Below are 15,207 nucleotides of genomic sequence, written 5' to 3' on the forward strand. Positions count from 1 at the left end.
ACTCCATCCATTCTTCTCTTGCCATCACCAATAACCAACTTGCTACTCTTGCCGTCAACCCTCCTCTTCTCTAATCTTGCAACCGGCACTGATGCCACCTCCATCGCCACCATCCATCATCGGCCATAGCCACCTACGGGTAATTTAGAGGTCTCGGCTAAACCCTTGGTAACAAGAAGAATCATATAATAATAAATCATAATTTTTTTAGCTAGGATAGATAAGCTCCTAGGCTGTTTTGCCTTGCCAGAAAATTCCTGTTAGAGTCACACATTGTGCTAAGTGGCATGACCACGTAAGCTTGCTAAAATAACTCATGGGAGTTTTTATTATCACGGAGTATCATTTTACGTTATTGAATGTGTATTTATCTTTTTGTAAAAACACATTTTATAAACAAAACAGTATGAATAATTTGATGGGTTAATTATTTTACTTGGATTACTAACAGGAAAAAATGGAGTTGCCAATCTCACCATATTGCCTCCACCATCAAAATGTGTCCGCATATCCTATTTTCTTAGTGAAGTACAATGATTATGTTGCAAATCGGAGCACAAATCTTAAAGCAATTTCCTATGTGAATTTTAGTGATTTTTTTCCCCCAAAACTTTACTCGCAAGAACTAAAGCGAATTTGTTGTTGCATTTCATAAGAACAAAAACTACGGAGTAAAAGGGGAACCAAATAAAGCAATTTGACATAAGCATTCGAAGCAAGGGCATTACCATATGATCAATCCAGATTATTTACGAGCACATGCTGGGTTTAAAACTAAATAGAAAAAAACAAAATCCCCATGCCTAAAATGCAAGAAACACGAAAGCAAGAACCGGAAGAAATAGCCAATCTACAGAGCAGGCCAGCACACCGTTTTCCCGTACGGTTGGCCCCGGAATTAGGCTCCTCGATTGCTTCCTAGCCGCCGGATTAATCTTTCCCTTCCCTGAGGTTGGTCACCTTCGATACACTAAATTTCTGAAATTTCTTTCACATCAGATTTTGATTTATATTTTAGGTGTTTGGAGGAGGCAAAAAATTTATTTGCTTCTTTATCCCTTTCTATTCTTTGGTCACCATTCTTGGAATCTTACCTCGTAATCTCAATCGGTCTGGAAAAACAGCCCGATTCGAATTTATTTTTCTTGTTCTTGGATCAGCAGGCGAGTTGGTTGGTTGGTTTGCTTCAGGTGAGGAGTGCTTAAAGCAGGTTTCTTGAATTTCTCTCTTGGCAAAGTTCGTATTCTGCGGCAGATTGTGCATTAAAGATCCTGTATATGAGTTCTCTGAGTCCTGAATCCAACTTGAGCTACTGTTTCTCCAAATTCAAAAGAGAGTTCTTGATGTGATTTGTTAGTGCTCTTGGATCTGTAAGGGCCAGAGATTGGTTTGTTGCAGGTCATAGCAGTTCGTAGTTCGTTTCTTGGAATTTATTTCCACGTTGCAGTTTGGTTGGATTGGGAAATCAAGTCTTCTAGGTGATTGTTACACTTTTTTTGGATCAAAGATTCGAAAAAGCCAATTCGTTTGTATCTTTCTTTATTTCCTCTTTCATTTAAGTTCCTGTTTTTGCCTTTCCAGTGTGGTACCCAATTAGATCTTTGTTTAATTCTTGCATCCATGATTCCAGTTTGAACCGCTGTACTGTGCTTGTTTTGCTACTTGGTATCTTGATTGGGTTTATGAATGTTCAGGAACTGAGACATGGTTTTAGATGAAATGATGTGCCATCTGTTCCATCTAACAGCTTACAAGTGTGGTTTGACTTATCCTAGGAAATAAGTTTCCAACTTGTAGAACTTCTGGATTTGGGAAGCTGCTCGTAGTTCTTAGCCTGTTAGCCTAAAATCAGAGCAAAAGGCGGTTCTGCTGAGTTATCCTGTTTGGGTGATTTCAGTTGAATCTTTTGCCGCTAATAGTTCTTCATGTAGAACTGATTTCCTTACAGTTCCATAGAAATTCGTAGTTGATTCAGCTACTTTTGAAGCTTCTTGATTTTAGTTGTTTCTCTCCGACATGAATGTTTCATTGCTGTTTACCACCTGAAAACCATGAACGCTTACTGTGAGCTTTGTGCCTGGGCTTGTGGGGCTTAGATGAGGGACTTGGTTGTTTAAGAAGGTTCAAGTTCTGATAGTCAGCTAAGTAGTTTCAAGAAGGCATCAAAAGCTTGCGTCTAATCCAGATGAATGTTCTTGAATCATGTTTACCAAACATTTCATGGTTCATGTTGGCAGCCTTCAATGTTGTCCTTTCGAAAAAAGTGTTTGCAGCCTTCAGTGTTGGACACAGTGAACAAATCAGATTTCATTATTGGACTTCGATCAATTTATTTGCCCATCCAAATTTTAGGACTGTGCCTTCTGTGCTTTCCTGTGTTGTTCAATTGATGCGCATATTGTTATGACTTGCTTCGTTGTTATTGTGTCACCAAATGCATGTGACAAGCTGGTGCGCCAAAAGGCCTCATACTTCTAGTCTGATTAGGCATAGCACTATACCACTATTATACTTGTTATAGTTTGATGACTGTATGGTATCTTAGACTTTCTTCTGTCAACACATTTGTCAATGACGAACTTTGTATTCCACTTGTATGCTTTACCTAGAAATAAAATAATCTATGCTCTTACCAAATGAGGTCTTCATTTTATTATCCATTCATGTTTTCATATTCTTCCCTGTGTGCTAGTGCTTCTTTAAACTTTTCCTAATGGTCTGCCTTTTATGTGCATATACAGAGCAGGGTCAGGCTTATAGTGAGATATGATGAAGCTAAAAAGTAGAAGACTACATTTCTATAGGGATGATCATCCACAATCGGCTGCTCTAGTAAAAGATTCAGCTAACAAGATGCAAAATGATTTTAGGCCTCATCCACCGGTTGATCTCATAAAAAGTAGATGGGTTTGTGGTGACATAACCGAGGTTTTCGATCATTACTCGTGGAGGCTTGGGAAGATTGCAGAGGTGCTGAAGAATGACTACTTCGTCATCAGGCTAACAGGTTGCATCCAACTGAGGGAATTCCACATATCTTGCTTGAGGGTTCCACATGCTTATCATAGCAAGCAGTTGATTGTAACAGACAGGGTGAGATGTTTGTTTTGAATTTATATTTTCTAGTTAACATCTGCATGGTGTGTTTGCTTCCAATTCTAGTATTCTATAAATGAAAATGGTACCGTTACATGTGTTTGAACTTTGAACCTTGAACTACTAAATTATTTTTGCCTAGATTTGAGAAGCTGTGAAGTTGTTGCCACCTGAGATAAAGCGCTTGTTTGACATCAGAAGTACTTCATGAGATGCATATGTTTCATTTCTAACTCTATTAGTGAGGAGTTAGGACACAGCGCTTGGACTAAGTTCTGATTTATATTTTAGCCTTTATTGTTTTATATGGTTTGGTTCCGTCAATTATGAAAGCACTAACATTTGTTGGAACTTGAAGATTTCCAATCTTCCACTTCTGTTAGACTGAACATTTCGTTCCATAGTAATTTTGTACTATGAGAGGTGACCCATGATGAATCAGTGATATCTGTCAACCATGAGCACTTGCTTGACTTCTGTATATGGCATAAGAAATATCTTTATTGTCTTTCTATTACCACTGTCAGTTTCTTTTGCCATTCTTCGAGAAAGTATTTCATCAACATGATTCCTTTTTTCAGGTCACAGAGCTGATTAAACCGTGCCGACTTGCTGATCACTCCACTTATCACTCAAAATTTGTGATGGAACAGGATCGTCAAGCCTATGAAGAGGATGGTCACAATACTAAGAGGCACAAGGCAACCAATCTTTGTTCTTCCTCTAGTGCTAGAGTTGTGAAGAGAAAACTTGAACCAAGTAGGATGCCACCTAATGGTTTGGTTAGAGTAACAAGCAAGAAAAGGAAAGCAGCTGCATATGAAGTTCGTCAGACGACCAAGAAAGTATTGCCTCTGAAGATATCTGCTAGGAATGACATCGATGGCGACCAATTTTATAGGCCTTTAAATGGCAGATGCAGTGATCTTGCCAAGAACAACATTACTAGGATAAAACCAGATTGTGAAGTTCTTGTATCGACTGAAATACCTTTGTGCATCAGAGAAGAGAACGAGTGCTCAGTGGCTAGTTGTAGCGCAAATAACTTGGAATACTCTACCAATGATGACCAACTACCAGTCGGAATCGGCAGTTGCTTTCCTGATGATGCGATGTCTGCATGTTCACCTATGTCTGGGCAGAAGAATAACAGTGTATGTGGCTCTGATTTAGAAATGGATGTCCACGAGCTGGAGCTGCAAGCATACCAATCAACGGTCAGAGCTTTCCATGCCTCGGGACCCCTGACATGGGATCAAGAGTCACTCCTGACAAACCTGCGCCTCTCGCTTAACATCTCGAATGAGGAGCACTTGCTTCAGGTGAGGCATCTCTTATCATCTTGAAAATTTCAAAAATAGAGCGCTTTTTGCATATCTGTGGACTACCCCTGACTTGTAGAGATCGCCGCAGCTTAGTAGCGCCTGTTTTTCTACCTTGATGGTTTTGTATATAAAAAAGCGTTAGGAAAATGAACCTATAGTTGTTGTATTTCACCAAAACTTTGTTGCCACAAGTAAATGAGAGTTGCAGTTTAGTGGTTTTACATTTCAGGGACAAGGAAAGCTACCTTGAAATTAATATCATCAAATTTTATTTGGCTATGTTGTCAGTCAAGGTTGAAATACCAGGTGATTTCTTTGATTCTATCTTCGGTCTCACTCTGTGTATTGCTGGCTGTAATGATTCAACATTGACATGTTTTGTTTAAGAGGGATCACAATCCTACCCGCGAGCTCGGGTATCTTGGATCAGATACGGGTTTTAAAGTCTACCCACGGGTATACCTGATTTGTAATGTTAGCGTAGCCAATCCATTGTCCATTGCTAACCTTAGCCCAGCCTAATAACGCATCGGCTCACTCTCACCTCCATCACAGGGACCTAGCCCCCAACTGGCCACCCCATCCCCATCCCCCCGGTGCTGCCGTGCGGGCACACCCCTCCCCCAGCTGCCCGCCTACTCCCGCTGTCACCGCCCACCTGTGCCTGCCATCGTTGCCCACCCGTGCCCCTTCCCTAGCCAGCCGTCGTTGCTAGCTTGCGTCCCGCCCCCACCTGGTTGGCTGCCGCACAGACCACCAACCCACACCTCTCCCCCAGTCGTCCGTCGCCGCTCGCCCATGTCACCACCCACTCGCATCGTCATCACTGTCGTCGCCAACTCTTGTCTCACCCTTATCTGCCCCGCCACCGCGCAGGCCGCCCACCCGCGCCTCACTGCAATCGCCCGCTCGCACCTCTCCCCTAGCCGGCCGCTGTCGCGCGCCCACGCCTCATCGTCACCGTCTGCCCACGCCCATCCCCCAGCCGGCCACCGCGCAGGCCGCCCACCCGCGCCTCGCTGCCATCGCTCGCTCGCACCTCTCCTCTAGCCGGCCGCCGTCGCGCGCCCACGCCTCATCCTCACCGTCTGCCCACACCCATCCCCCAGCCGGCCACCGCTGTCGTAGAGCATGATCAAATTGGTACCCATGGGCAACCTGGCTCGGTAAGTTTCGGATACCCAGCGGGCACATGTATGAAAATTTGCCCGTCACTCTTCACGAGAGCGGGTTGGGTCAGACGATTCGGGTGACGAGTTGGGTACGGATTTGCTTCGTCCGTACCTGACCTGACCTGTTGCCATCCCTAGCATTTTAGATACATCCTAAGGGTGATCATTTCAGGTTAATACCTAAGTCAAAAGTCAGAACCAAACTGAAATTTGTTTTTTTCTTAGAATATAAATTGTAAAGTTCTTGGAAGAGTAACTCACTATTTTTTATTGATACTGCTAAAGGTGTTCAACTGGGTCAGGCTAAATGGGTCAACACGAGACACATCATTTTTGGTCTTGCCCAAACATGACATGACCTGGTGGGGAGTAGGCTGGGTCGACACTGCATGGCTAGGCTGGCCGTGCGTGGGTCGGAGGTGCAACACGCCGGACTGGCATGGCACGACACGATCTGTTTAATTTTTTATATTTTTATAAGAATATATATAATTTATTTAGAGTTAATATCATATATAAATTGTGTGTAGTAATATTGCACTTTACTCTGAGCATAAGGGGTCAGAAAAACTCATCTGACGTGCCGTACCAGCTAACTTGACTCAGTACGATCATTAGTGGGCCATGCCTGAACCTGAGACTCATCACGTTAGCCGACACGCGGGTGGCCCAGTTGGCCACGTCTCAATACTGCTAGATAAAGTTTCCTTGCTATTTGCTGACGTTTCAGCCTCTTTAATGCTGCGAACACACAGATCTCTGAACAGTTGATGAATACCACTTCATGAGAGAGACATAGCTGCAAGAGACAGTGTACTTGTTAGAATTATTATGGGCTTGACCCATTTTATTTTGTTGATAGTTCTTAATAAATCTCAAAGATCCAATACTTAAAAGGGTATGTGATGTTTAGTCTCACATTGCCAGTGAAGATATAGATCAATTTAAAAGAAGTTACATTCTTTATCCCACTAGCACATGTGAATGAGAGAGCTAAAAGAACATATGCTCATTCGCTCGCCTCGCCGTGGCCAAGTCGAAGGGCATAGGCGCACGACACTTATGTGAATGGTTTATTAAAATCGGGTTCAGTTGCTTATGCAGGTGCGGCCTTTTTTTTTTAGTATTAATCTTTTTGTTGCGTGGAAAAACGCCCAACAAAATTGTATATGGAAATCGTGTCGGTTAAGAGTCTGATCGTGACAGGTAATCGAGTCCGATTGTGGCTCGTCTCAACCGCGCAATCTACCCTATATATCTACCAGTCGTCGCAAAAGAGAGAGAGAACAAACTAGGGTTTTGCCTCTCTCTTTGCTGCGCCGCCACATGCAGTCTGCTCTGTCCGGCTCCGTCAACGTGTACCGGCGATTGCGAGAGCAGGTCTCTAAACCTGTCATCCTTACGATCCTGAACTGAGAGAGGACAAATAAAGTTTTTAGAAAGCGTTGTACGCAACTGCTCATGATACGCTTCATCATCACCATCAATTACTCGCAATCTACTTCCTATTCATTGTTGCCTTCTACATCATCATCATGGGGGCTTCGGTGTTACTCGCTGCCGATTGGTATATTCGCTATGATTAATCTTTGTTTAATCATGCTTAGCAATACTATATTGTTCATGTTATGAAGTATATTTGATATGTGTAATTCTATTACATGTATGTCTAGATTATACTCGTGTTGTACAATAATGATAGTAAATTATTTCTTATTTATGATTTATCTAGAAATTAAATCTAAAAGTGCGCTTATTTCAAACCGTATTGAAGCCTAAAAACTAGATGCTTAGACCATCTCTAACCATATTCTCTTCATTTCGTTCTCTTCCTGATTTTCCTCCTTGTTCTCATGCCCTTTATTTTTTCTTATCTCCAACAGCTTTTTTTTGAAGGGATTTATAAAGGGAAATGATAGAGAATCCCGGGGTGGAGAGAATGAGAGAGAGAATCTCTTTGTGAAGAGAACTATGAAGAAAAACCGTTGGAGCATAGAAGAAAATGAGAATCTCTTCGGGAAAGAAACGGGACTCGCGAAAGGAAGTAATTGGAGATAGCCTTAGGTCATTTTCTCTCCCCTCGAGAGTCCATGTCATTGTCACCATTCATGAATTATGATTAGATTCAGTACACCATCAAATACGTCCTCCTGAAGTCCACATTTTGTATACTTGCCCTCATGAACCATACGTTTATATTTATTCTTGAAAAACTCTAAGTATCCAATTTTCGTCCCTAAAATTTCCTTGTATTTAATTTTAAAAATATTATTCCCACAGCAAGGTGCTTGCTCAGTTCTGGTGTATGCTCGAGACTGATGCATGAATAAACTAAGGCATCCCAAACTTCTAAGATTCTGGATTTTTTTTGCCATCTTGATTTTCGCTATCAAGGCCTTCATAAGAAGTCCACACTGAAGGATGCATCATAAAATCATCTCTAACCATATTCCCTTCATTTCATTTCCTTCCCGATTATTCTTCCCGTTTTCATTCCTTTTATTTTCTCTCATCTCCAACAGTTTACCTTCGAAGGGATTCGTAAAGGGAAAGGAGAGAATCTCATCCTGAAGGGAATGATCTTGGAAATTCTTTCGTGACGGAAACCGTAAAGGGAAACCGTTGGAGCGCTGAAGGGAACGAAAATCCCTTCGTAAAGGGATTCTGGGCCCTGATGAGAATCGGTTAGGGATAATCTAATATCTGCATATTCTATTCATGCCATTACTCCAGGGGAAAAAAAACACGAAAGCAGCTCCAAGGATAAATGCTATGTGGCATTCAATTGATGTCATTTTTATCCAAAAAACACGATTTTGAACTGTTTCTCTTCTATAGAACCTTCCCTCTCCACCTACACAACAAAGTTAGCTACTTATCACTTTCCTAGCTTCGCCTACCCTACCCTCCGTCAAAAAAAAAAAAACTCCATCCGTTCAATAATGTAAGGCGTATTTTGTTTCGAAAAAGTCAAACTTCATAAGTTTTGACCGATAATTAGTTAAATTATACGCATGTTTAGTATATAAAATTTGTTTCAATAGATTTATTTCAAAATACTTTTAATATAATATTGATTTTGTAGCAATTGACGATTAAAGTTTACTTTTAATAACATTTTCAAAACAAAATACATATTACATTCTTGAACAGATAGAGTATATATTAGACCATAGGGGAAGACGTCCCCTTGGTTTACTCTTAAGCGGATGCAAGACTCGAACGCGGGCTAGCTTAGTGAAACCATGTTCAGCTACCCTATCCTCTGTGACTAGTCCACTACTATCGAGACCGGTTCAAGGGAAGATCAATCTCACCTATGTGCTGATCACATAAATCAATCCTAATATATAGTGACTTTATAGATAAATATAATTACAATATCACACTTAATTGTTATTAAATGTCTTACAAAAGTGACATTTCAGGGTAAAGATCCAAATAAAATTGCAGCATAGCTACATAGACTCTAATCCTTCATGACGACTCCACATGCATGATCGACGTAGAATGCATCTCAGAATGATCTATCCTCAGCGAACTCTTCGATTCCTTCTCCAACTGAGTGTTTGGTGATAGCAAGAGTGAACACATATTGTACTCAGTAAGTTGTGAGGAATAATATGCATATAAGGCTTGACAACAATATGTCAATATGACTCTTTTGCATAAAACAATATTTAAGTAAAAATATTTAAATAATAATAATAATTAAGTGAATAACTGTAAATAAACAACCACCTTAAGATTCCAACCAAATTGACTTAACCAACCTTCTAACACCTCAACCAAGGTTGAATAACACCTCAATCATAGTTCCCACCACTATGACTGACCAAACTAATCAAACTACCAAGTTCTAATCATGTGAGGTTTTTCTTGCCACTCGTAGCTGTGAGTACAGCTAATTAACCAATTTTATATTCTGCAAAGGTCGTACACTTTACCAACAAGTCATGATTATCCATTGTACCCGTGTTCACAAAACAATTACACACTTCTGATGTGTGCGGGCAGGAAATCACTTCAAGCCTTTACAATTCCCCTCTCAGCACATGTATACCTACTAAAGTTTCACTGCCTTGTAAATACATCTCAACGGAAGCCCTCTCTTGCGTCAATAGAACACCCTGGAAGTTCACCCTTCCATTCCACACAACCGGATGGTATACACAATGCTGAGAGTACGCAAATTAATTGGCTAGGCCTATCCAATTTCAGGCTTATGGTCGTACTGTTAACCCAAAAAGATCACTCCATGAACCGATCCTTAGATTTGAGCAAGACTACCATAACCCAATCGTACAACATATACCAGTCACATCAAACCATCGCTCAAATCCTTATACCATTTTGTTGCAAAAATTAGACCAACATCTTTTATCATTGTTACATAGGACCATTATAAAATTTCGTAGAGTCATTATTATAATCTCCATCCCAAAACAAGGCTAAGCATCATCTACCTTTTCATTACCCTAAACTATAACCCTGGTGACAAGGATGATAAGGGAAAACTAGGGTAAAACCTAACTCTTGAGATTCCCGATAAATTAGTAGCATGCATATTTTTAAAACAAAATATTAAAAAAACTAGGATAAATATATTTAAGAACACAACTTACCTTCACTATACTCAATTGGGTCTTCAAAGTCTTGATCTTGTAGTCATTCTAGCTCCTTTGGAATGTTAGCATATACTCACAAATATAAGCAAAAAGGCAACATATAAACACCAAGATCCAAAAAGAACCAAATATCAAACAACAAACATCATCACACAAAAGATCACGCTTTTCCGGACAATCCAGCGAAAGAGCATGTCAAAACAGAACTACAACTAACCAATTATAGCTTCCTAAAGATTAAAACAGGACTAAAAAGATTAACTATAGATGAAAATATATTGCTAGAAATTTTTCTAGAATTTTTTGAAGTTATCTATTATTTTTTGAGATTTTCTAGGATTGTTTTAGATTTTTCTAGATTTTATTTGAATAATAAAATTATATAAACATTAAAAATGATTAATAAAACTATCAAAACACTTTTAAGCATTACTAAAATTATTTTCCAAATTATTCCTCTTTTAGAATTCTTTTATACTGAAAAACTAATTATTATGCAATACATATATAATTTATGACATCATCACAGTATTAAAATAAATAATAGAAAAGAATTGCTGATTGTGCTTGCCATGTAGGCGTACATGTCCGACGTGGTGGTGCCATGCGGCTGCGACCTCAGCTCTAGCGTTTACGTGGCTAGCTGACGTGGAAGAAACGTTTTTGACATTGCTGTTAACTTCATAAAATCTGAGACATCATCTTGGATTGATGAGTCACGATCTATCGGCTCAAAGGTATCACGAGTTCTAATCTTGACCGTTAAAATTGGATTGGACGTCAATGGCTTACCTAGGGCTATGAACGAGCTGAGCTCGAGCGAGTCTGTTGCCTCAAGCTTGAGTTTGATAGAAACTCGAGCTGAGCTCGATCCGATCCAAAGATTTGGCCGAACCTATAACTAGACTTGAGCTTGGCTTGTTAGGTTCTCGAGCCTAGAATGAGTCGAGTTCGAGTAGCTCATGAGCCCACCGACCTAAATTGTATACATACATCATACATGCATGTATACATGTATTATATGCTTTTATACACATATAAACAACACATATATGCAAACAGACAATTCAGGTAATCACTCAAGTAAATTATTTGTATATACTTATGTATGTGTGTGTGTATATATATATATATTCTCTTATAAAGGAAGAAATATACCCTTTCCAAATATATAAATATACACATACATACATACTTATACATGTATGTACATATTCATATATATATATATATATATATATATATGTCTAGTCTTTTATTCAATTTTTGAAAAACTTTTATTTCCTTTATAAAAATAATTTATTTCTTTGTGTTCTAGATTTTGGGCTGTTACAACTACCGTGCAATGCACGCTTCTCACTTGCCACGTAGCTTCTCCTACCTTCGGCTTTTCATCTCAACCTATGCTGCCTCGTAATTTCAAAACATATGTAGAGCTAATTTTTCTATTCCAAAACCTAGCATGTTGTTGGAAGAAGGAGATGTTGAAATCACCCTCTTTCAAGTTTCGAGGTGTTGTTGCAGGGTATATAGGCATAAGGAGTACATCATATATGTACATGATACTTTGTTCATATCTTTAATGACTTCAAATATTGCGAACCCGAATCTATGGACCCGATATACTCGGAGATCACAAAAGGCCATACTAGGAAGGTCTCGATTGGGTTAACCGACTCGAGTACGACTAGTATCCAGGCTAGATTCGGCTGCCTTTCCTTGATCGACAGAAGGATGACTCCTCATCAATTATAGCAGGATTCAGGGCAGTGCCAGGGCCTATATAAGGTGAGGACCTAGACCTTTGAAAGGACAACTACAACTAGAATTACAACTAGAACCTTAACTTTGATGACCTAGAGCAGTTCAACACAACTTAACTCAACGCAAGCACCAAGACCATAGGAGATACTCAGTGACTTCAACTATAGTTTAGTTTAGATCCAATCTACTCCTTGTAATAGGTCTAGCCACCTTGCTTGTACTCGAGAGAATACAAATACATCAACCTCCATACAAGACGTAGGGTATTACTCCAGCTGGGGGCCCAAACCTGTCTACATCACATGTCTTGTTTTGTTCTTGATCCCTAATCTCTAAGGTACCCCAGTCTAATTCCGGACACATTGTTAAGAACAAATCTTGGATAATTGGCATGTCAGGTAGGGGTCTTCTTCTATTTTTCAGGATCGATCATGTCTCAAGTACGCATCTGCGTCGGATTCTCCGACATCGGTTTCTACAACCACTTTGAGTCAGCGGAAGTCATCTTCGAATCACCTCTCACCGGCTCTGAGATCACCTTTGGAATTATGGTTTACCACTGGGACAATCAGGGTGGACTAATCCACACTGGTATTCTTGAGTCCAACCCATTGGACACATACTGTGAGGTGGGGCATCTCAACTAGGATCCCAAGGAGCCTAAGTTTCTCCAGTTCATGGACACCAATAGCGACAACAAAAGTCAGGAAAGTGACAACGGCGACTCCATCGACGACCAGAGTAGTCAAATAGATTGATTTGTGTTTATGGTCAGAGCCATCTAAACACTTGTTGATTAGAACGCTGGAGATCAGGATACTATGATGAACGATGCTGCAGAAATCCCTGAAGACCTAGTGGCGGCAACCGTTGCTGTAGGAACTGGTGCCACGGAGGTGCCACCATTGGGCACTGTCCCTTATACAACTCTTCATTGACGAACCGCAGGAGGTCAAGTTCATCCTGGTCTTCAACGATAACTTGTTGTGGATACGCCTCCACCAACAGCACCCCAGAGATCAAGGAACGAACTCCCTCAGAATAGCAATCATGGGACGATATTGGCCTGACCACAAATACGCCTGGGTAGCGGTGTTTTTAGTACCCCCAAAGGCCAATGTTCAGGGCATCCACATGATTCTAAGATATTTCCCGGAGTTGGATCCGGTGAATCTGCTGATCCCGATGGTCAACCAACTTAAGACCCTGCTCGATGCGGCTCAAGTCCAGATGGCTCGAGCAAATAACCCTAGTGGCTCTAGGCACCCCAGTTAGCAAGGTCCCAGTTCGAGGAGCAACAGACGAGGATATCCCCAAGTCGAGGGATCACAGATGGGAAGCTCGGGTGGTCAAACTCTAGCACAACTGTGTGAGCCAAATTGTAACTACCCATATCTATAAGCAGAGAAATCAGGAAGACTTAAGGTACCACATTCCTCATGATTGGCACAATCTACGAAGACTGATAGACAACTATCATGAGGAATGCCATGAGGATGATTGTCGGTTCAATGGCCACAGATCTCCAAGACGGGGCAGTCAACATGGCTCCCCTGGTCGAAGGAATATGCATGATAGTCCTCCACCATCTCCTCCCGAGGAGTTCGATGGAGGCTGCAGAGCTTTCGTACATGAGCTTCGGTTGATACGATGGCCCAGGAAGTTCAAAGAGGGTCTGATTCAGAAGTACGACAGGAAGTTCAACCCCAACGAGTGGTTGCAGATCTATACTCTTGTTATTCGAGGAGCCAGCGGTGATAACAGAGTGATGGCCAATTATCTATTAGTCACCCTTGATGGACCTGCGAGGTCCTGGTTGCTAAACTTGCCGCGTAACTCGATTCAATCATGGGCCAAGCTGAAGGGTCAGTTCATCGCAAACTTCCAGGGTAAGTTCAAGCGCCCGAGGACGGAAGACGATCTTCATCAACTGAATCAGGGTAAGGAAGAATCCCTTTGAGATTTATTCGTAGGATCTGGTCAGAAAGTTGGCTACCTGAAAGATTCGTATGGTTAAGGAGCTCTTCGAGTTGGCCGATAAGTACAGAAAGCGTGCCGAAGCCCAGGTACACACCAAGAATCCCAAGTCTGGTAAGGACAAGCCTGAGTCTAGACATGACTATAGCCACAGTCGATAGGAGCAAATTGTGTAACACTTGTGATAACAAAGGCCTAAGTCAAGGAGATGGTAAGTGGTGTCCTGTCCACCGGACTAACCATCACGACTTTAAAAAAAAATGCCATGTCATTAAAAAGATTGTCGATGATAAGCTCAAGGCTGCCGTTGCTGAGTATCACAAGAAACAAGCCAAGCCAGATGCCAAAGATGACGAGCCCAAATTCCACATGACCGATCAGAGCTTGGCATACATCTTCGGAGGATCCGCCTCGTATGAGTCCAAAAGATAGTACAAGGCAGTCAAAAGGGAGGTCAATCTAGCATCGACTGGGCCTCCTCAGTACCTCAAGAGATAGGAAGTCAAGATCAGCTTCAATCAAGTTGACCATCCAGCTATAGTTCCACACCCAGGTCAATATTCGGTTGTGGTCTAGCCGACTATCATCAACATCAATGTTTCTCTAACCTTGGTTGACGGGGGTAGTTCTCTTAACCTCATCTTCGCAGAGACCTTAGACAAGATAGGGATCAAAAGGTCAAAGCTCAAGAGAGGAGCTGAACCTTTCCACATTATAACTCCAAACTCATTAACCATGCCCCTTGGGTAGATCGAGCTGTAGCCACATTTGGCGAGCCTGACAACTTCCACACTGAAAAGTTAATCTTCGATGTTGCGGACTTCGAGATGGTTTACAATGTGATCCTAGGTCACCCAATGCTTGGCAAGTTCATGGCTACAGTTCACTATACATACCAGATGCTAAAGATCCTAGGCCCCAAAGGGGTCATAACCGTCAAAGAGATCAACATGCAGTAGTCAAATGTGACAAGCAGAGCTTGGATATGGTCGAACACTTATGCCGAGCGACAATCACTTCGAAAGGCATGGATTCCAAGGGCATGAAGCATCAAGCCGCCACCAAGATCAAGGAGTCCAAACTCGTGAGCCTCACTGAGGCCTCCCAGTCCGACGACATTGCTAAAGGAGAGAACACCAACGGTGCTAAGGACAAGAAGGCATGTGGTGGTATCAAGACAATTCCCATCTACTTGTCTGAACTAGCCAAGATGGTCAAGATAGGGGTCGACCTTGATCCCAAATA

At 41.4% G+C, this 15,207-nt stretch overlaps 1 protein-coding gene across 5 annotated transcripts; it reads left to right on the forward strand.

Moving 5' to 3' along the window:
• The first annotated feature begins 730 nt into the window (after positions 1 to 730).
• LOC133893599 (uncharacterized) lies at positions 731 to 4,743 on the forward strand. 5 transcript variants are annotated; one of them, XM_062334659.1, is made up of 4 exons: positions 732 to 951; positions 1,125 to 1,190; positions 2,742 to 3,093; positions 3,678 to 4,743. In XM_062334659.1, the coding sequence occupies exons 3-4, from the start codon at positions 2,767 to 2,769 to the stop codon at positions 4,440 to 4,442; spliced, it is 1,092 nt and encodes a 363-aa protein (XP_062190643.1). In that variant the 5' UTR covers positions 732 to 951; positions 1,125 to 1,190; positions 2,742 to 2,766; the 3' UTR covers positions 4,443 to 4,743. The 5 variants fall into 5 exon arrangements, with proteins under 5 accessions (XP_062190645.1, XP_062190643.1, XP_062190644.1 ...); XM_062334660.1 differs by having other exon boundaries at positions 732 to 950; positions 1,110 to 1,190; XM_062334661.1 differs by lacking the exon at positions 1,125 to 1,190 and having other exon boundaries at positions 731 to 951; positions 2,747 to 3,093.
• The last annotated feature ends 10,464 nt before the right edge of the window (positions 4,744 to 15,207 follow it).

The sequence above is a fragment of the Phragmites australis genome, chromosome 15, assembly GCF_958298935.1.
Source record: "Phragmites australis chromosome 15, lpPhrAust1.1, whole genome shotgun sequence".
NCBI lineage: Eukaryota > Viridiplantae > Streptophyta > Magnoliopsida > Poales > Poaceae > Phragmites > Phragmites australis.